Here is a 21,180-nt window from a genome sequence, read left to right on the forward strand (position 1 = left end):
AAGGGTATGTCGGGTGCTTTGTTTTGGATTGGCAAGTGGAGAGCATCGATCAGAGATCGGCTTTTGTATAGATACGTATTTATTTATTCATATGGGAAAGCTTATTTACATGGCACAGGTGAGGCGGGTGAGTGAGACTCGCCTGCATTCAAAACTGGAGAGCGTGGTCTGTCTTTCACTTTAAAAGGTTTGGATCCTGCCGGTCATCTGATCCAGGTCAAGCAGGACTTTACCTTGCCAGCAGCCCCTGGAGCTCCTCACCAGCGTGGCTTGCAGCACCCGCCGCTGCCCCTCAGCAGTGGGCCGGGGGGGGGTCTTTCAATCCCTGGAGGATTGAGAGGTAAAATATCTCCAGATTGCTTTCACATTCTGCTTGCTTTCCCTTGGGGGGGGGGGGGGGGGGGGGGGGGAAGCATAATGAAACCCATTAGGATCCGTACAGGTTCCTTAAGGCAGAGGGTGGCATTGATTCCCAGGCGATGTTGCCAGGGTGCCCCATGCTGCACCCGTTCCCCTCCCCACAGCCCCTGAGTGCACCAGGGGGCCCCTGGCCCGGGATACAACACTGCTGGGAGGGGACAGACAGGCTGGGGGGGCACGGGGGCCCTCGGCCAAAATCTGAGGGGTTGGCAGGGGAGTGAGCCCCACGTCGACCACACGCCACAGCTCCTGTTCCCTTCTCTGCCCTGCACCCTGCCTGCAGGCTGGCACCCATCCCGCCGGTGTCCCCCCCCCCATGGGCAACCCCCAGCATGAATGTTGACGCTGAGCAGCTGCCCCTCTGGGCCACCTCCGAGATGCCCCCCAACACCAGTGCAGCCTCAACAGAGGCTGGCCAGCTGCAGGGGCCATCGGCATGGGGCGGCAGGGCGGGTGAGATTGCTGGCATGGTGGTGATCCAGTGCATCTACGCCCTGGTGTGCCTGCTGGGGCTGCTGGGCAACTCGCTGGTGATCTTCGTCATCCTGCGCTACGCCAAGATGAAGACAGCCACCAACATCTACCTGCTCAACCTGGCCATTGCTGATGAGCTCTTCATGCTCAGCATCCCCTTCGTGGCCACCTCAGCTGCCCTGCACCACTGGCCCTTCGGCCGGGCGCTGTGCCGCACTGTGCTGGGTGTAGATGGGCTCAACATGTTCACCAGCGTCTTCTGCCTGACGGTGCTCAGCCTGGACCGCTACATTGCCGTGGTGCACCCATTGCGGGCGGCCACCTACCGCCGCCCACGTGTGGCCAAGATCGTCAACGGGGGCGTGTGGCTCCTCTCCTTGCTGGTGGCCTCGCCCATCCCCATCTTTGCCGGCACGGCGACCACCCGTGACGGCCAGGCGGTGGCCTGCAACCTCCTGTGGCCAAGCCCGGCCTGGTCAGCCGCTTTCGTGGTCTACACCACCCTGCTGGGCTTCCTGCTGCCGGTGCTGGCCATGGGGCTGTGCTATCTGCTGATCGTGGGCAAGATGCGGGCTGTAGCGCAGCGGGTGGGCTGGCAGCAGCGGCGGCGCTCTGAGGGCAAGCTGACACGCCTGGTGCTGATGGTGGTGGCCATGTTCGTGGTCTGCTGGATGCCCTTCTATGTGGTGCAGCTGGTGAACCTGCTGCTGCCTGGCCGCCTGGATGCCACGGTCAACAACGCCTCCCTCATCCTCAGCTACTCCAACAGCTGCGCCAACCCCATCCTCTATGGCTTCCTCTCCGAAAACTTCCGGCACTCCTTCCATGGCGTGCTGCGCCGCTGCCTCGACGCCAGCCTCTGCTGCTGCCACGCTGAGGCGGGGGCTGCCGAGGAGGAGGAGGAGGAGGAAGAGCCCCTTGACTACTGCGCCGTGCCCCGGGGTGACGACAAGGGCAAGGGCTGCATGTGCCCGTCACTGCCCTGCCAGCAGGAGCCCGCACACCCTGAGCCCTGCTGCAAGCCTGGCACCCTCCTGGCCAAGACCACCACCTTCTAGGGTGCCCTGCACCCAGCCTCCATCATCCTGGCAAAGGGGATCCCAGATAGAGAGGGGGCAAACCCCTGCAGTGCTGCCCCCATGGCTGCGCACCTGGGTGGGAGGACACCGGAGGGCAGCTGGTGCTTGGCTTTGCTCCGCAGGGTTTGTGCCAGCAGTGGCACCGGTTCTGCAGCCCAGATGCCGTAACCTCCCCTGGAACACGTGTGGCTTCTCCATCCCTGCTGCGCTGTGGCTCCCTGCCCCTGTGGGGATGCAGTGAGCAGGGGCCACTGGAAACGCTGCATCTGAACTCTGCAATGGGGGACAACACTTTGAGTTCTCCCACTGGTCTGGGGAGAAGATGTGGTCCTCTGTGAAACAGAGGAGAGATCCTGAGCTCCTCCCGTCCCCTGGCAGGCAGTGGGGAGAGCCATGGGGTGAGGATGTGCACAGCCAGGCCGCCTTCTCCCTGGGGAAAAGCGGGGGCTGCCTCTGCAGAATGACTTTGCTGATGACTTTGCTCCCACCCCTGCTTTTCAAGGCGCTGGACTGGGGCATCCCCCCAGTGCTCTGTGCTCTCCAGTCGTGCTGTGCAGCCCAACAAAATAAAAAGCCATAACGCTGGCCCGTCACACAGCTAACAGCCTCGGCTGAGTCATCATTGCCATCACCCTTGCCACCGAGGAGCCTTCGCTGTGGCCCCTTGACACCAGGCGAGTAATTGGGCTAATTGCCAGGTCCTGCCTCGGGGCCGGGGGGGGCCTGCGGGAGGGCAGAGTTAGGCATGAGCCCCTTGCCCAGGCTGCGGGGACACTTGCTGCCCATGGGGGACACAAGGCTGCTGTTACGGCAAGGATGCGCCCTGTCCCACAAGCCTGGGCTCACCACTGCCACACGGGACCAAGCTGGTGAACTGCTGCAGGGCTGCAATTCCTCATGGGGCAGAAAGTGGGCTCAAGGAGTGGAGGTCATGGCAAAAAAAGTCACCTGCCAAATTTAACAGCAGCTTCAGCAGAAGCTTTAGCAGGTGCCAAGGAGCCCTGAGCTTCCCTTCATCTATAAGGATAAACTTCAGGTCCCCTCCCTAAAAATTCCCCAGGAAAAAGCACTTTGGCATTTTCCACAAGAAAGCCTGGGAGACCCAAGCCCTGCTTACTCCGTTTTGCTGCAGACAAGCATCGCCCTCAAGGGCATCTTGAGCACATAGCCATAGGAACTGAAGACCGGTGCTGGAGCTGCACTTACCAGGCTGCACCGAGGTAGCATTAAATTAGCCATTTCCAGCTTGTTTGGTTTTAACTTTGTCCTTTTAACATTATTCTTGTTCTCCACTATTTATGGCTCATTCCTTCTATTTTAATCCTGCTGGTGAAACAACCAGGAGGGTGTGCTTTCAGCCCGAGTCTCTGCTAAGAGCCCACAGCTCCTTTTTTGCTTTGTTGGAGCCTGTGGCCCCTGGAAAGGCTACAAGACGTTGGCTGCCAGGCAGGGAAGGCTGGGGAAGGGGAGGAAGAACAGCTCGTTCCCAGGTTTCTATAAACCAGACGGTAAAAGCTTTATTGGTCTACACACAAAATCACAACGTGATTGTGCATTGCGTAGGGTACATTTCCAATAAATAAATATTTACACACGTGCTGGGTCTATAAAACAGCAGGGTCAACCATTTACATGAGGAAAGTGACAGTTCACGCAGCATGCAGCCGGTGTTTGTCTCAGTGGTGGAGCTCCATCCCCGGGGGGCACAGCCCCTCCAGCCCTGACCCCAAACTCCCAGCCCCAAAACGGGGCCCAAAGCCTTCAGCACCAGCTCCACTGCTCATCCCAGCATGACTCCCGGACCCGCACTGCCAGCCCCGGTGGCCCAGCGCCTGATCTCACCCCCCAGGAAAACCCCACAGAGCACTTTCCCTGGATCTTCCCCCAGCTCCATGCTGGATCCTGCTCCTGCGAATGCCAGTGGGAAGTTTTGCCACTGAACTTCGACATGAATTAGATTCATCCCTGGACTAAAGCTAAGGGAAAAAAAAAAAAAAAAAAAAAAAAAAAAAACAGGAAAAAAGCTTGCGGATGGGAGGGGTGGGTTAAATTGCTCTGTAACAAGCAGTTTAATCCAGCAGCGGCAGAAAACGACGAAAGACATGTGGAGAACACAAGGCACGGTCTCAAAGGTGCTGAAAACAACCCTCCTTAGCACGGAAAAAATTACCCTGGCATTCTCAGTATCCCCTTTTAAACCTCCGCACCCCCCGAAAGTCCCAAATGGTCAAAAGGAAGAGAAACTAGCGTTCCTTCCCCGCCCCATGATGACACCCAGTAGGGTGGCTGCTGCCCCTTTTAATAGAAAAGTGCTCAGCTGCGAAGAGATACGTACGCAAAAAATGGGGAAGAGAAAAAGTGATAAAATTTCTGCCAATGATGGTGATGGGGGCACAGAGGGCAGGCAAAGTACTGACCAAAAGACCCGTGCTCCTTCTCCCATCATTTATCTGTTTTAAAACACTAAACCAAATCCAGACAAAAGCTGGAGCATCCCAGCTCCTCTTCACCCTGGGCAAGCCTTCATCCCCAGCCTGCGGCGCTCTCCGGCTGAGAAGAGGGAAAATTCAGGCGAGACAAACTCCCACAGCCCACGGTCCTCAAGGCAGCTGCTGGGCGCGTGCTCCCACACCGGGGCGAGGCAGATCGAGCTCAAATCAGGTCCATGCGGGGCTGGTCCTACCACAGAGCTCCCCTCTGGGGCCTCCCCGCCCGCGGGCTCGGAGAAGGGAGCAGAAATAGGAACTGCGCAGCGGTGTGCCTCAAGCCCTCCCCGCTCACTGAGGCACACGTTCACGAGAGCCAGCTGAAAAGCAGCATGTATTTTTTGGTGGTGGGGGTGATCACAGCTTCTCCTGAATTCTTCTTTATCATTACAAAAACGGGGAGGGAAGGGGAGCTGAAAATAAACTTTACCCAGTTCCAGTTCACCTCTCGCTCTGTCCCACCCGGTCTCCCTACAGTTTCTGGCCAGAGGCGGCACAGCCTGCAGTCACCTGCTGAAGTCCCATCTCCTTCTCGTGGGGGCTGCCACACTTGTAATCCATGGAGGCGGGCGGCCGGCAGCGCTTCTTGGCCAGGTGATACCCAACAGCCAGCAGGACCAGGGCCGCGCACAGGACGCCCACGGCGATGCCCACCAGGGCACCGGGGTGCAGGTGCTCCATTTTTGGTGGGCTGCGGCTGGGGCCGGGTGTCCAGAGCTCAAAGTCTCCTGAGGAGCCGTCTTCCAGTGGGGTTTTCTGGCAGTGGTTCCTGTCAACGAGCACATAGCCATCGAGGCAGTGGCAGGTGTAGCTGCCGGGCTGGTTGGTGCAGTTGTGGTCACAGAAGTCCATCTCGCACTCATCGATGTCTACACACATGACCGTGTCGTTGCCGGAGGCCTCCTCCAGCAGGAAGCCCTCGGGGCAGTAGCAGGAGTTCGAGCTGCACTCAGCCGGGCACTGGCTGTGGTCACAGTGCAGCACGCAGCGGGAGGGCTCCTGCGCGTGGACAGCGTAGCCAGGCATGCAGCTGCAGCGGTAGCCACCGGGCACGTCCTCGCAGCGGTGCTCGCAGGGTGCCGCGTAGCAGCTGGAGACGGGCTGGCAGTGCTCCCCCACCATCTCATAGCCGTTGTGGCAGCGGCACTCGAAGCCACCCTCGGTGTTCAGGCAGGCCTGCTCGCATAGCCCCGGCGACTCGGTGCAGTCGTCCACATCCTCGCAGCTGCTGCCGTCGGGGGCCAGCCGGTAGCCGGCCTCGCACATGCAGAGGAAGGTGTCGTCGTTGGGCACGCAGTGGTGCTGGCAGGGCGCCCCGGCGCAGGGCGAGGCGCAGCTGCGGCCGTCGGGGCCCAGCGCCTTGCCGGCGGGGCAGGAGCAGCTCGGCCGCCCCCCGGGCTCGGCGCAGCTCCCCTCGCAGCCGCCGCCGGCCAGGCGGCAGGACCAGGCGCCGTGCTCGGAGCGGCCCCAGCGCAGCCCCCCGCCGCCGGCCGCGGCCGCGCAGCGCAGCTCCAGCCCCAGTGCCGGGACCAGCGCCGTGCTGCCGGGGGGCAGCGCCAGGAATTCCCCGCCGCGGGCGCCGAAGGGCGTGCGGTAGGCGGCGGACAAGCCGTCGGCGGGCGGCAGGCGCGGGCAGCTGTCGGGGTAGTTGTACTCGCAGAGGAAGCCGTCGGCCGGCTCCTCGCAGCCGCGCTCCTCCCAGCGCAGCTCCCGGGACACGGTGGCGCAGCGGCGGCCGCAGCGGCGCCCCGACGGCCCCCAGTTGGCGTAGTCGGTGCGGCTGTCGCCCGTCACCCACTGGAAGCCGCGCAGCCGCTGCTCCGGCTGGGTGCAGGCGGTGGGCAGCCGAAGCCCCAGCCACAGCCGCCCGCTGCGGTTCTGCAGCAGCAGAGCGATGGCCTCCTCGGCCACGGTGGAGCGCACGGTCATCAGGTGCCCGCCGTGCCGCTCGCAGGCGGTGCTGGCGGCGGCGAAGGGCAGCGGCGCCCAGAAGACGGCGAAGCAGTCGTGCTCCAGGCACTGCGCCCCCGACGGGGCGGCCGCCGCCTCCGCCGGCTCCGGCTCCGCCGGCTCCGGCTCGCCCGGCGCCGGCTGCAGCCCGGCCAGCAGCAACAGCAGCGGGAGCCGCCGCATGGCGGCCGGCCGGCACGGCAAATCTCTGGCATGGCCCCGCCGCCGCCCGCCGCTTTATAGGCGCCCCGGCCCGCCCGGCCGCCCGCCGCAGGAAGGAAGCGCCTCCGGGGACGGGCCCCGCCGCCGCCGCCGCTGTTGCGCCCAGGGATTGCGGCGGGGGCGGCCCCGGCACTGAGTAAATCCCCGCCGCCCCCCGGCCCCGCCCGGCCCCCCCGCGCCGCAAGGCTCCGGGCAGGACCCGCCCGGGCGTTCCCGCGGGGTGGGGATGGGGATGGGGAGGGGGGGGGAAGGGGCGGTGTGCGCCCCCTCGGGGGGAGGGCGGCAGGGCTGGGTGCCGCAGGGATGGGCGGGGGAGGGAAGGAAAAGTGAAAAAAAAAGAAAAAAAAAGAAAAAAAAAAAAAAGAGAGAGAAGAAAAGAGAAGAAAAGAAACTAGAAGAGAATAAAAAGAAAAAAAAATAATAAGAAAAACAAAAAAAATAAGAAAAAAATAGGAAAAAAAAAAAGAAAAATAGAAAAAAAATATACGTAAAGAGGAATGGAAGGGAAGGGAAGGGAGGGAAGGGAAGGGAAGGGAAGGGAAGGGAAGGGAAGGGAAGGGAAGGAAGGGAAGGGAAGGGAAGGGAAGGGAAGGGAAGGGAAGGGAAGGGAAGGGAAGGGAAGGGAAGGGAAAAGACGTCAAATAGTTTTTAAAAGAAGAGAGCGTAAGGAAAAGAGATCCAAGACGAAGAGAAGGAGAAGAAGGAGCACCACAGGGCAGCAGGAGCTGCCAAGGAGCCCCTGGCACAGCAAGGCCAAACTGGGAGAGGGGCAGTGGGGGCCCAGCAGCGCCCAGGGAACAGAGTGAGGCCCTGTGACCCCCGCTCGCCTTCTAGCCCTGTGGGGATGGACATATAATCAGCATGGGGACAGAGAGCCAGACAGGTGGCAGGGAGTCAGCCAGGACCACGTCCGAGCAGTACAAGGAGAGCCACGGCTCCAGGCTCTGCAACAGCTTGTCCCCTTCCAGGTTCCTATCCTTGCAGGATCCACCTGTATGATCGGAACATATCCAAGAGCAAAATAAAACTGAAAAGCAAACATCTAAAGCTTCACCACTCAAGGAAAAGGGCATCCAGCCTTTTTTTTTTTTTTTTTTCTCCAGTTTAAATAGCGGTGTTTTTCCTGGAAGGCTCAGCCACAGCAGTCAGCTCTGGGGACCCATGCAGAGCCCCAGGGCCATGCTGCCTCATCCCGCTTCCCGCAGGGAGGTTACTTCATTTATTTCATTTATCATCACAGCTCGGCTCCCCAGACATCCTCTTTGCCCCCCAGGGGGCTGGTGGCAGCAACTCCAAGTGGGGAAAAAGGGATAGATGGGGGAAAGTTGTAATAGCTGTCATTAATAACTCTAATAACTGTAATGGGCTCTCTCCCTGTCCCAGGGCGACTCTCTTGCCCTGACTTTATGGGACAGTCCATTGCTTTGGAGCAGGACAAATCTATCTGTGGGACCTCAAAAAGGAGTTCTGTCCAGCACCTGCCACTCCCTGGGTGAAAATAAATCACACCTCCGACAGCAGCTCTGCTGCTCCTCACCTCTGCAGAAGGAGCAAACCCCCCTTTCCCAGAGCTGTCCTGGAGGGAAATTGTCACTGACACTTGGTAATGCTGACTTTCCTTCACTTTAATAAGAGCTTTTCCCCTGTTTTCATTTTGTGTTTCCTTTTTTTTTTTTTTTTTTTCCACTTCTTGTGCCTAAACTCTCTTCTCCTTTCTTGTTCTGTTTGTTTTGTTTTCAGAAGCAACACAGCAAAATAATGGGGAAGGGTCAGAGAAAACAACGGAAAAAGCAAAAAGATAAAATGTAATCAGTGAAAAAAAAAATCTGTGTTGTTGTTTTTTAAGATATTATACGAACATAAGTGTCAATTCAAGCCCGCATGATGAAGAGTGCTTTGAAGCGTTCCAGCAGGAGCTACAGCAGCGCCCAGGCAGTGCTCCCCCAAGCCATGGGCTGTGTGCCCGCGTCCCTTCCCACAGCCAGCCACAGGCCTGCTGGGAGCGGAGACACGTCCCCGGGGCAGGAGACTTGAGGGCAACCACGCTTTGATAACGCTTTTCTGTTCCAATGGTCGTTTCCCTCCAGTGCCTCCAACCACCACAGGCGTTTGCTCATGTGGCCCCGACAGGCTGAGTCACAGACAGAGAAATGCCTTTCCTGCTGACATCCCGCTTTTCCTTTATAAAAGTGGATTAATCATGAGGCTCTGCCATTTAAAGTTATTGCAAGACTATTGCTGGCTGCCCATTGTGATAACCTTTTGCATTACTGCAGCCTGAGTCATCTGAAATGTCACCGTCACCCCTCTGCCAGGGGGCTGCTGGCAGCGGGTATGTCCAGGGGGGCTGACCTGTGGTTACGGGGTATGTGATGTGGATCTTGTTGGCTTGCATGTTGGATTTGGGAAACACAGCTCCTTCTCCAGCTTTGCAAGCAGATTTTGCGTGTCTTGCAGAGAGAGGTGCAGCACGGCGTCAGAGGTGCAAAGCCATAAATCTGACTGCAGAAATTAGAGGATATTATGACAATATTTTTTACCCTGCTAGCCTGCCTCAACCGGGGGCTCAGCCTCAGAAACAAGGATTTCAAATTTTGGAAAAAAAAAAAAAGTCTGAAATATTTTTTGTCCTGACAGGGCATGTGGCTGGCCCTGATTGCACCCAGCCTAGCCATCCCACAGCCGGCAGGGCACAGAGCTCATCTGCACCAAGGGCATTTAATTGGCTGCAGATCAATTAAGAGAACTACTTAAGGCAGTTTTCTGGTTAGGCTACTTTCCTTGTAATGGTGTTGGAGAAGGCAGTACTGGGGAGGTCACATCACGTGATGAGTGAAGGTGTTTGTTTGTTTTTAATAGGGAAAATAATAACTTTGCTTGTGTCTCTATTGCCTCTTGAAGCCATATTTTCAGTGCAGGTGCAGGGGGCACACTTGGGAATGCTGGATTTTTATCCTCCAGCAAGGCTTTAGGAAATCCTACCTCCTGGTTGCAGGGAGAGCCCTGAAGCTTGCCCTGTGCCTGCTTTCCAGGGGGACAGGGGCTGTGAAGAGCTGGGAAGCGCTCAGAGGGGTCAGATGAGGTCAGAAGCAGTGCCCCTTGCCTCCATGTGAGCTGTGTGTGCCCAGCTCCTGCTCGCCTGGGAGAGGATCAGCACTTCTTTCCTCTAGGCTAAGACCTGAGACTCCTGATTTTCTTTTATTTTAATGTCTCCCTGCCCTAAGCCAGTATTGGGGAATTAATTGGTGTATCTTCCTCAAATGATGGCTCCCAGGCAGCTCAATGTACAGAGGACAGAAGCTTTTAAGCTCCTCTCTGCTCAGCTGGACAAAGTTTGGGGTCCCAGGACTGGGGAAATACTGAGAGTTTTGTTTATGTGACTACATGACGCTCTGAACCTCTGCGGCGAGCTTTCTGTTGAACCTTGCTTCATCCCAAGTGCTTGCACAGCAGCTGGAGCCACCCAAGGAGCATGCTGGGTCTTTCTTCAGGAAACCCCCCTTGTTCCTCCCCCACATTGTCACCAGCAGCACTCAGATCTCCTTGGCAAGGAACCAGCCTTGCTTATCGGCCTCAGAAGGACTTCAAGGACCCAAATGCCAAGAAGTATTTACAAATATATATATATACATAAATAATAAAATGAGGAAATGGGCAGACATTTAAAACATCTGTTTTTGCATAGTGTGACTCTGTGGGACTTGAAGCAAGGCACATAGTATTGTTGTAGATTATATTAACATTACTCAATACCTTTTCTCTGAATTCTTCTGGTGGAGGCTGTTTTCTTGCAGCACATTTCCTCATGAAATAGCAAAAAAAAAAGTACTGGGGGTGGCTGAATTACCACACTGTGCTCCTTTCCTTTGGCTTAGGTGCGAAGCCCTTGCAGGAGGAACCCTGTGTCCTCTGCTCCCATGCAACATGCACTGACCTCAGCTGCTCCTCAGCCACGCAAAATGAATCGCATTACTAGGACCATGCCTTATCCTCACGGGGCAATACCAGGGCAGCTAGAGCAAGGCTGGACATGCTTCTTTACGGAGTGTGGAGGCACTGAATATTCACCGCAACATGTAGTGTCCATTTCTTGTTTATTTTTAAATGCTATTTAAGGAAAATGCCAGTGACTGGTCAAGGGCCACATGAATGTCGCTGCAAGCATGGGTGATATTAGTGGTTTCCTGTGCTGTTGAGGCTTTTCCCTTGTCTTTTGAGTATTAACCTTTAGACTTCCAAGGCTGGCCTTTCCTTGGCAATGAAGAAGAGCAGACTGAAAGCAGCAGTCTTGCGTGGGGGCAGAGATCATCCTGGGGCCTTGTTGGATGTGATGCAGATGGGCCCCGTTCAGGGCAGCAGTGCTGCTTGGGGCCCAGCCACCCCAAAGTGGAGGAGATACCCACAAAAGGCTGAGATACCACTGGCGCGGCTGTGTGCCCGATGAGCGCCAACAGTGAGATGATTTGTTAGTGCTGCCCTGTGCTGTGAGAAATTAATTACATGTACCAAGTGATTAGGTTTTGATGATATATGTATCAAAAATTACTGAAGACACATTCTGTTCAGATTTTATTTGGTGTTTCATCAGCAAAGTAGCAGTGTTATTCAATATGTGAGATAACCTTTTTCTTTTAGTTGAAGGCAACTGTGTGGCTTTAGTGCTGTACCATTGCTGTACGGATGACAAAGTCAATACTGATAGGCAATTTTCATGAAAGACGAGGCACATCTTAATTCTGGACCATAAAAATATAACAATTAACACTTACAAACAATTTGATGCATTCAAAGCATTTCGGACATGTTGGCTGGCCAGTCCTGCCATCTTGACGGCAAGACAGGTCTTGCTGACCATTAAACATCATCTATACAAATGGAATGATGATGCTGAACATCCCCTCTCTCCTGACTCTATGCTGGGGATACCAAACTGTCTGATCCCATTTCTATTTGCTTTAGCCCATGGTTTTCACCAGGCCCTGGATAACTCCCTGATGAGGACCAAAACATTTCTGCTGCTTTCACAGAGGAAAGCAGGTAGATGGGAGGTGTAATGGCCCCTGGGGGAGGAAGCTACATCAGGAAATAATCTCACCTGAGAGAACCTGACCTAAACCTAGGCACAAATTAGTGTTTTCCCTCTGCTGGACCCACTACAACACTCCATTGGTAGCACAGTACACACATCAGAATACAAAAGTCTGTAGAAGGAATCAGGATTATAGGTTTTACTGAGGGGGTTTTGGAATAATTAACTCAGGTTTTTACCAGCTCTGAGTCTCTACTCATGCTTCCTCTTCCATTTTTCAGGGTGGAATCAGTGTGCTACCTACAACAATTAATGGATACTGTAATTGAAAAACATGGCAGGAAAAACTCCCGAGGCTATTAAGGTTTTGCAAACACCTCAGCTTTTGATCAAGCAAGCCAAGCAGTCCCTGAACTGTGGGGTGCATCGCTGTGACTGCCTCTTCCCCACGCAGACCCTGAGTCAGCATCACCCACCCGTGCAGGCTTAATTTTATGTATGTAGGTTGTCCCACTGATTTCAGTAGGATTATTCATTCGTTTAATTTATTAATGTATTCCAAATGCTCTGCTGGCTTGTTGTCACAACAAAGACATGGTATGAACTTTCTGCAGGACTTCCAAGAATGCCACCGCTGCATTCACTACTTCTCTGAACCACTGTGCAGAGAAAAGGAAGCATGAACAGAACATTAAAAAACATTTCTATCAGCTAGGAGCTACATTTTCCTGTTTTTTATTTTACAATGGAGAAATGAAGAATTAAAAACAGCAGGAAAGGGGTTTCTTCCACACACAGAAGAACAGGATGCAGGTCGCTGCCCACAGCAAAATCCTTTGTATTCAGTTCCCATTTCTGTTGCAATTAAGCCTCAAGTACACAATAAAAACAGCAGAATCTTCAGGAAACTTGTGTACCCTTCAAATCACATGCTTATTCTTTAGCACTTTTTTGCCTTGTAGAGCTCTGGGTTGCTGCGGTACATAATGAAGCTAGCTAGCCCTGCTTGCCCTGGAAGATGTACTCCTGTTGAACTAAGGCAGCATTTTGCAGTGATGCCAGTGCTCACTAGAGACTGTTTTCAAACCTACAGGATTCCCTCTCCTCCAAGGGAGCAAGCCTACAGATTGATCTCTAGTAAAGCATGGAGCAAGCCAGGAAAAATCTTCCTGTCCTGTTTGGAGGCTGTACCATCGGTGTGCAGGCTGTGTGATGCCTTCCTCCTGCTCAGGTGAAAGGTGCTTGCTCACATCAAGTCCCACCAAAACAAAGAGGACTGCTCCCCAAAGCACAGTGGTCAGGTCTTCGTGGTGCTGCAGCAGGTGCCTGCATATCCCTGTGAGCTGGTAGCGAGCCCAGCAGCTCCTTCTGCCCTTTCTGCTTCACAGGGAATGCAAACCCAAAGGGAGATGCACCTTCCCTCTGCTTTGCAGCACTGAAACAGACTGGGGAGCAGCTTTACCCTGAGAGAGCATTTGCTTTGAATGGAAGTTAGAAGCTTTATACAGTAGTTAGCAAACATACAATATCCAGTGCATTGTTTACGGGGAAAAGGATGGAAAAAACATTCAGGCTGGGCCCCACACAAGCTTAGCCCAAGCAATCAGGAAGGGATCCTGCCCAAAAAATATGATACAACAGGAAAAGTCTGGTCTTTTGTCTGGCTGAGTTTGAAGGAGAGCATTGTTTTGTGTACTTTGCAAGTGTGTTTGCTCAGAATAAACTGCAAATGGGAGAATGGTTCTTCCTAAATGTAGTTTCTCCTACCTTTTTTATCATATGCTCTCTGTCTTGGCCCCTTGTTCAAAAGGTCTGGATTTGCAGCTTTCCTGCAAGCTCACACCTCCCAAGCTCAGCAAGGTGGTTAAGTTCCTAGCTTTAGGGGGGAGCTTTGGGAGGGAGCATCGCTATCTCACTCCTCCAAAAGCGGTGCACCCACACAGGCATGAGTATGGCTCTGGGAAGCAGTGTGGGGCTGAAGAGCTCCACTGCCCTTACAGTCCCTGCTCTGCTGGAGGAGGTTTCTGCTGCTGGAGTTCTAAAAAGGTTTATTCAATTACTTGATTACTTCTGTAATTACATTTTAGAAGGAAAAAAAAAGAAAGGAAAAAAAAAACTATCAACAACAAAAACTAGCTGCTCGTGGCTGCAGTTACCGATTCTTGCTTTAGTAAAATGATTAAGAATTTGAAACCCATTTCAACGAGAACAAGGGGAAGATGGGGGTTGAACAGCAGATTCCTGCTGCAGTGTAAAGAAGGTAGTGGGGGGGGGGTACAGTAGCATTTTTTTTGGAATGACAAAAGATTGGAAGGGCAGCAGGGAAACTGCTGCTTTTGCACCCCTGCATTTTAAATATAAGCAGGGGAGACCAAATTACACGGGAAATTAATTGCTTTTCCTTTGGAAGCCAAATCAATATTTCACATTTGATATTTTTAAGCCCAGTTAGGTTTTGCAGAGCTAAAGAGCAACCTGGGCAGGTAATTGCAACCTCATCCCATCTAAACCTGTCTGTTCCCTATTAACCCTTTATGTCAAGGAGCAGAGGTTTATACATCAGCTAACATTCCAGACCTTTTGCCATAAGGAATGATTTTGGATGCCTTCATATCTGTGCATCTGCCTCTCAGACCTGCCTTTTCTGAGAGAGAATCAGGTCCTGCCTTACCTGAAGCCCCAAGACTAGCTTTCAGATGTGAAGGCATGCAAAATCATCTTGGACAGATAGCATCACCCCTCTCCTTCCCCACCCCTGCCCCTCCCCCCCAATTTTTTTCCCCTCTACAAAACACACTCCTTGCCACTTGTAGCTCCACATCCCTGCTCCCCCGGAGGCGCGGGTGCTGTTACCTGCGCTCGCCGCCTGCCCCACCGCGGCTCTCCGGCTGCTCGGGTACCCAGCAGTAGTTGTCCGCTGCATTTTTGGCTGGCCGCTTCTCCCGCTTGGCTGCCCTCTTCCTGCAGGCCAGCACGACGAGGGCAAAGGCCAGCAGCACCAGAATGGCCACCAGGCTGCCCAGGATGTAGTAGAGGAGCAGCTGGGGGCCGTCGGCGCCATGCTTGGGGCTGTGATCTGACCCCAGCGCCGTGGGGGCTGGCAGCATCATCCTGCTAGGAGTGGCAGAAGGGCTGCGAGTGCTTGTGGTCCACGGGGCGCCTGCTGTTTGGAGGATGCTGGTGGTCTCTGGGGTGCCCGCAGGCTCCTCTCTGGCAGTGGGGGTGGTGGGGCAGCCATGGCCATTCTCCTGTGGGAGGAAGCCGGGCAGGCAGAGGCACTCAAAGCTCCCAGGCAGGTTGCGGCAGAGCCCAAGGCAGGGGTTCTGCAGGCACTCGTCCACATCCAGGCAGGCATTGCCAGCACGCTGGTAGCCAGGTTGGCAGGCACAGATGAAGCTGCCGGCCGTGTTGTGGCACTCATGCTGGCAGGGCCCCTCCAGGCACTCATCCACGTCCAGGCAGCGGCGGCCATCGGGTGCCAGGACGTAGCCGGTCTCACAGACGCACTCAAAGCCTCCAGGCCGGAGCTGGCAGGACCCCTGGCAGGGGTTGGAGTGGCAGGCATGCTCCAGCAGGCAGGAGGTCATGTCAGGGCCCAAGATGTAGCCGGGCCGGCAAGCGCATCGCAGGGGCTGCCCTAGCTCTTCCAGGCACAGCTGCTGGCAGCCCCCATTGTTGTGGGTGCAGCCAGCAGGGCAGAGGGGCCCAGGGGGGTGCCAGGCGAAGCCGCCCCCCTCCAGCGGCTCCTTGCAGATGGTGAAGGCTGGGCTGTTGTCCCCCTCGCACACCACCTCCGCTAGCGAGCCAAAGGGAGCTGCCGTCAGCCGGGGGCTGCGCACCGCGAAGGGCGTCACGTAGCTGATCTGGCCGGGGCCCCCTACCCACGGGGGCCCGCACATCCCCTGGAAGCTGAACTTGCAGAGGAAGGCAGGCACCGTGGTACGGCAGGAGCGGTCAACCCAGCCCAGGCGCCCGTTGGGGCCCGCAGGCCGCAGGATGACACAGCGGCTGCTGAGGCAGGTGATCTGGGGCTCGGCCAGCCAGGCTGAGTAGTTGCCGGGCTCCCCGCCGGCCACCCAGGTGAAGCCCCGCAGCAGCTCCTGGGACTGCATGCAGCGGCCGCGCTCCAGCCGCAGCCCAATCCAGGCCATGCTGGCCGCACCAGCTGCCATCAGCTGCCCCAGCTGCTCGGCCTCAGCCGCGCTGCCCACTGAAGCCAGGTTACCCCCGTTGTTCCGGCAGTGCTCCTGGGCGCCATTCCAGCCCAGATTGTCCCGGTGCAGCGTGTAGCAGGCAGTGCCGGCGCAGAGCACCTCGACGTCCTCGCTCCTCGCCACTGACAGCAGCAGCAGCAGCAGGGCTGCAGCCATCCTGCTGGCTGGACGGACGGGCAGACACTGCCTCACATCCCCTCAGCTCCCCGCGCTCACCCTGCTCGTATCCTGTGCTGCCGGGGCTCCTATTTATCACCGGAGGCCACTGCTTCCTGTAGTGTGGCTGCGCCACTCGCTGCTTGTTGGACACAGCTGGGATGTTTGCCTCCGTTTCTTCTCCTCCAGCGAGGCAGGCTGCTCGTTCCCATTTCAGATGTTTCGCTGCAAAGGGACTTTCTTTATTTTGGCCGGTGCTGCTTTTCTGTATGAGAAAGTAGCCTACATCATGCTTTTTTTGGTTTTGGAGGGCTTACTCTCCTCACTCACCCAGTAGATAATTTTTCTAATCCCTAATAGGGCCTTGTAGTTTTCAACCATGCATTTGCTGAAAGCGGGGAAAAAAAAAAAAAACAAGCCGTGGGATCCCTCGCTGTCTGCCTATGAAAGAGACTGAATATTTGGCGCAATGTCTCATGAGCAGACTAAATTTCCAACGTGCTTTTCCCCTCTTGGTGTGCTTTAAATAGCTGGACAAGCCCTGGATTAGGAGCTGGGTCATGAGAACATCCAGGCTGCCAGGAGGGAGCCAAGACGCTCGCTTGTGCTGAACCCGCTCCCAAGCCGAGGAAGCACTGCAGTGGCCTCAGGCCCTGGGCGAGCATCTCTGCTGCCGCGCTCCACCTTAATAACTCCTCACTTGACCTCGAACCCAGTGCAGGGCAGAAAATCAGCTGTGTTTTGTTGGTGTCAGCAGCTCTGCAGAAGGCTGTCAATTACAGAACAAAGATGTTAGTGTAGTGTGCTGTAACATTTAAACAGACACATCACTTTATTATTTTTTTTATTTTTACTGCAAACTGTCCTTTTAAAGCTGATTCCTGCCTGCTGCATTTCAGCTAGAGCAGTGTCTGTGCCGAGGTCAAGATGGTGACAGCTTTAGAGGCAGTGGAGATGAGTAATGGCCCGTCCCGAAGAAGAGATGCAGAATTGCCTCTCCAGACACAGGGCTCCTTTCATTTTCCCTTCAGTGTTTGGAGATCCCTGGATGAAGATGAACAGGCTGAGGAGGCTTGATGACAGCTGATAGAGGGTTCGTATGCATCAAGCAACATGGGACAGTTTATTTGCACAATCATCAAACGTATGGTACACGAGAGGGTGGAATAACAAAGGAGCAAAGCTCTAATGAGGAGCAGAGTGTCTTGGCACATGAAGAAGCTGCCACCAGAGGCAGGAAAAAGCAGCGTGTTAAGCAGAGGTGGAATAAGAAACACCTGCAATCAGGGAGTCCTCATGCCTGCCACCCCTCATGGGGCATTGGGGACACCCTCACAGGCCTTGGTCAGGGCTGAAGAGCAGTTGTCTCCAGGATGGCTGGTCCCCTTGACAGCCACCCACCTGTCTGCATACCCACACTCCTCTCTGAGAGCTTTCTTCTGTCAGCTGCTGATGCAGATCTTAACGTCTAGGCTTGCAACTCTGTCTCTTCCTTTTTTGCTTAGTGGGCATCTGTAATTACCATTATTTCTATGTTCTTTCCAGCACTGTTGTTATTTGTTAATTTTTTAATGTGTTGAGTTAGCAAAGTTACCCAGTAGTGAGATACAGCAATCAAACTGAGGAAAACCAAGAAAGCTCATTTTTCACTTCCCCCTTTCATACCTTAAATATGAAAGTTTCCAAAAACCTAAAGACTACAGATTTCTGTTCTTGTTGCCCATGAACAACATTCCTGAAGGACACCTGGGTGCTGGAGTACTTGTGCTGGCTTTCAGGCCTTGAAGGTTGCCAAGACTTTCAGTCCAAAGGAGAGGTCTGCAGCTGGAGTCACCAAGATCTCATGACACCTACGGTTGGGCCAGCACTGGGGACGTTAACTGACTTCACCAAGCAAAGGGAAAAGTGTCATGTAGGTAAAGGAGGTGTCCCTCCCAACTCTTCTGGCCAGGTAAGATGCAGAGGAGAGGGGAAAGAGGAGCACACAGAGAAAAATGAGTTTGAATCTGGTGTTAATGTGGTTAGTGGCTTCCTGTTGGAGAAGAAGCAGCGTGTGGCAGGCCCTTATCTGCCCATTTTTCTCCTCACTTTGGCCAAGCCAGGTCCTGGAGTGCACGAGGAGGGAGATGTGAAAGAAGAGCCGCTCGGTGCTCTGAGCTAGGCTTCTCTGCCTCAAGCAGGTTGTTAGATAAAGTGTTAAAAACAGCGGGAATGAGGCGAGGAAGTGCAGGACAGACAGGACAGGACAGACTGACAGGAAAGGGTGGCAGGCCAAGAGGGAAGGAAATTCAACCCAGGCCCTTTGCCGCTTCCCAGCGATCTGATCTGCAGCACTTGCGAGCTATGGAGCCTTTTGGTTCAGCAGCCAAACCCCAGCACTGGCTTGGGTAGAGGGGGAGAAAATACTTTGATGCCATCTAGAATTGTTTTTATTCAGAATTTCCTACTGGAAGAAATGGGAGAAATTATTTTTCAAATTATACAAAATAACAGTGCTCAACACAAAAGCATTTCCTTTCTGTTGCATCAGAACATATCTTCGCTTTCATGAAAACACGCCTAGTGTTTTCTCTCCCCAGCTGACACAGTCAGACTAACTGAGTGCTCAATCTACTATTTATTTTAGTCAACCCATACAACCCAGCAATTTTTGTCAAGATCCATGGCCAAAACATGTCCAGTTGCCACTCCAGCTCCTCTGAACCCTTTCCAGCTGGGGTTATAGACCAAACCAGAAGTCCTTAGACATCCCATGAGGGCTGATGTTTCAGGGGTTATCCCAGCAGACTGATCAATTGCTGATGATGTTTTTGTTATGCTGGGCATGTGGTGCAATCAGGGATAAGATGTGGAAGTCAGGGTCCCTGTGTGATGGATGAGATCAAGTCTGTGGCGTCGGATCCTTTCCTTCAATTTGCAAGAATACAGGTAATAACTTTTTTTTTTTTTTCCCACTGGCTTTTTGTTTTTCAATAAATGTTTGACTGCTCCTGATAGAGCTGTTTACAGGCTGGTTGCAATTACATGAACAGGAAGCTCCCCCCTTCCACTCCCCAGCACTTTTAAGTGAGATCTTCATCTGCAAAGCTTATGTTAATATTTTTACCCACAGATTTGGCAGGAGAGTAGAACTGGTAACTTAAAAACACATTGTGCTTCTATTGAGTTTATTAAATGTGCCATATTTATTAAATTTTCTTCTCAGTTGGGCTGATGTTCCCATCTGAAAAGCAAGAAAAGACCTGGTTCTAAATTAAAAAGGGTTTGGTTTCTCAACCCCCTCAGCTGAACAAGTCTATAAACCCCTGTCTGGGCTACTAATCAAAACCAAATTATCTTTTTAAGAGCAGAAATCCTGCCCGACAGCATGCTGCACGTAAAAATACATCAGCTCACTGGAGGATCTGCTTAAAAGATGTTTCTCAGAGGCCAAAGAAGGAAATGTATACCATCTGATTGACATCAGCACCAAGTGTTTATGTAAGCAACTCAAGGCTAGGACAAGGGACAATGGCCCTGGGGGCAGGGGGACACCTGCACCACTAGCAGCCTGAGAAGAATAGGAGGAACTGGGCTTCCTCTGGGGACACCCTCAAGGACATTGCTGCAGAGCAGTGCGCAGCAAACAGTGCCGGCCCCTGGGGAAGTGCATACAGGTTTCGGGGGCTTGCAGCAATGCCTTATTGGATTAACGTGAAATGAGGATGTGAATATCCAAGTCAGATCTGTATCATCTACTTTTAAAGTAAGAAAATCTTACTGCCTGAAACATTTTCCAGCTGAACATTTTCTGGGGATGATGTTTAGTGACTGGTGATGGAGTCCCTTGCCAATAAGCAGGAATTAGCAATGCTGCAGCAAAAACAAAAACTACCAGGACAAAGAGATTGCTGTATTTGGTTTCTAGCTATCATCTGCATTACGTTAATAGTAACAATAGGTATGTTGGCTTGTATGCCTGGCAGTCAGGTAAAAAAGCTTTTTGGTAAGTTTCTTGTGTAAGTGATGGGCTCCAAAAATAGTGTCTTCTGATTGTTCCTATGGCTGACTGGCTGGCTTGGTCTGTCCAGATGTACGTCATCTTTCTGCTGAAATTTTAGCATCTCTCAGGGGGAAAAAATAGCAGCAGCTCCCTCCCGTCCTGCCTCGCAAAAGGCTGGGCTGTTTGTTACAGATAGATGATTTCCCTGGTTTCCTTCCCTTCCTATTTTTGAATGTGAGATAGAGGGTCAGCTTTGCACTTGATTTGGAAGGTCACTTCTCAGTTACGTGGGGGGAACCCAGACTCTCAAAACGTGACTTCTTACAGCTGCGCATTAGGAAGCCACGAGGTGTTCCTCTGTTGCTTGTTCAGCAACCCAAACCCAAACCCAGCTGTTTCTGAACCAAGACCACCCAGTTGCAGGAGGCAGGTGAGCACTACGAGGCATGGGGGGGTTCCCAGCTCCGTACCACTCTGCCCTGTGTGCCAGGCACCTCGCCCCCAGGCTGCCCTCCCCATGCCAGCTCCTGCTGGGACACCAGCACCGGGAGCCAGCATGCATGGCACGATGCTTTGGCCAAACCCACAGAGACCCTGGAGTTATTTAAAAATGCCTGGAAGGAAGTAGTGAAGCAAACAACATTGAATGCAAGAGGGGAACAACAATATGAAGAAAAAACACTTCCAAAACCTGGAGCATAATGGGATGACAGATCAGTGACTCCCTCCAGAAAGGCTTTGCAAACAGCCGTGAGCACCAGTGCTGCTAGCAGGAAACATCCACACCGCCAGGCCAGGAGCAAACGAGGCATCACCCTGGCAGAAGGCTGCCTTGTCCTCACACCCCTCATCACAAGCCCTAGAGGAAGTCACCCAGCACTGGTTTGGGGGATGAGAGTGTGGTCGCAGTGGGGGTTGGTGCCAGCATGTACCCGCCGTTGCAATACTTGTTTTCACAGGAAACCTGTACCCTCTGAAGTTATCAACTATTTACACACCCGTTATGGTATTGCACACACAAGCACATGCCTATTTATATACACATTTATAAACATTATTTTACATATTTTTATCAGCAAGTGTATTAGGATTCCCTTCGTGGTGCGGGAGGTTACCCTAATCACACTGGGAATATCACTTCGCGCTCTGCAGAGCCTCCCAGGATTTA

At 53.7% G+C, this 21,180-nt stretch overlaps 3 protein-coding genes across 3 annotated transcripts; 1 reads left to right on the forward strand and 2 right to left on the reverse strand.

The window, feature by feature from the left end:
* The first annotated feature begins 653 nt into the window (after positions 1–653).
* On the forward strand, positions 654–2,570 carry SSTR4 (somatostatin receptor 4). The gene has a single exon (XM_032184885.1). It carries the CDS (start codon positions 753–755, stop codon positions 1,950–1,952), a length of 1,200 nt encoding a protein of 399 aa, XP_032040776.1. The 5' UTR covers positions 654–752; the 3' UTR covers positions 1,953–2,570.
* Positions 2,571–3,994: 1,424 nt separating this feature from the next.
* Positions 3,995–6,592, reverse strand: THBD (thrombomodulin). Its single transcript, XM_032183665.1, has one exon. It carries the CDS (start codon positions 6,590–6,592, stop codon positions 4,931–4,933), a length of 1,662 nt encoding a protein of 553 aa, XP_032039556.1. The 3' UTR covers positions 3,995–4,930.
* Positions 6,593–14,445: 7,853 nt separating this feature from the next.
* On the reverse strand, positions 14,446–16,066 carry CD93 (CD93 molecule). Its single transcript, XM_032185212.1, has one exon. It carries the CDS (start codon positions 16,028–16,030, stop codon positions 14,510–14,512), a length of 1,521 nt encoding a protein of 506 aa, XP_032041103.1. The 5' UTR covers positions 16,031–16,066; the 3' UTR covers positions 14,446–14,509.
* Positions 16,067–21,180: the final 5,114 nt, after the last annotated feature.

This window comes from Aythya fuligula, chromosome 3, assembly GCF_009819795.1.
Source record: "Aythya fuligula isolate bAytFul2 chromosome 3, bAytFul2.pri, whole genome shotgun sequence".
Taxonomy (NCBI): domain Eukaryota; kingdom Metazoa; phylum Chordata; class Aves; order Anseriformes; family Anatidae; genus Aythya; species Aythya fuligula.

Bases quoted from the DNA above. Each gene is read 5' to 3' on its own strand.
- CD93 (XM_032185212.1), bottom strand. From the start codon at position 16,030: ATGGCTGCAGCCCTGCTGCTGCTGCTGCTGTCAGTGGCGAGGAGCGAG.
- THBD (XM_032183665.1), bottom strand. From the start codon at position 6,592: ATGCGGCGGCTCCCGCTGCTGTTGCTGCTGGCCGGGCTGCAGCCGGCG.
- SSTR4 (XM_032184885.1), top strand. From the start codon at position 753: ATGAATGTTGACGCTGAGCAGCTGCCCCTCTGGGCCACCTCCGAGATG.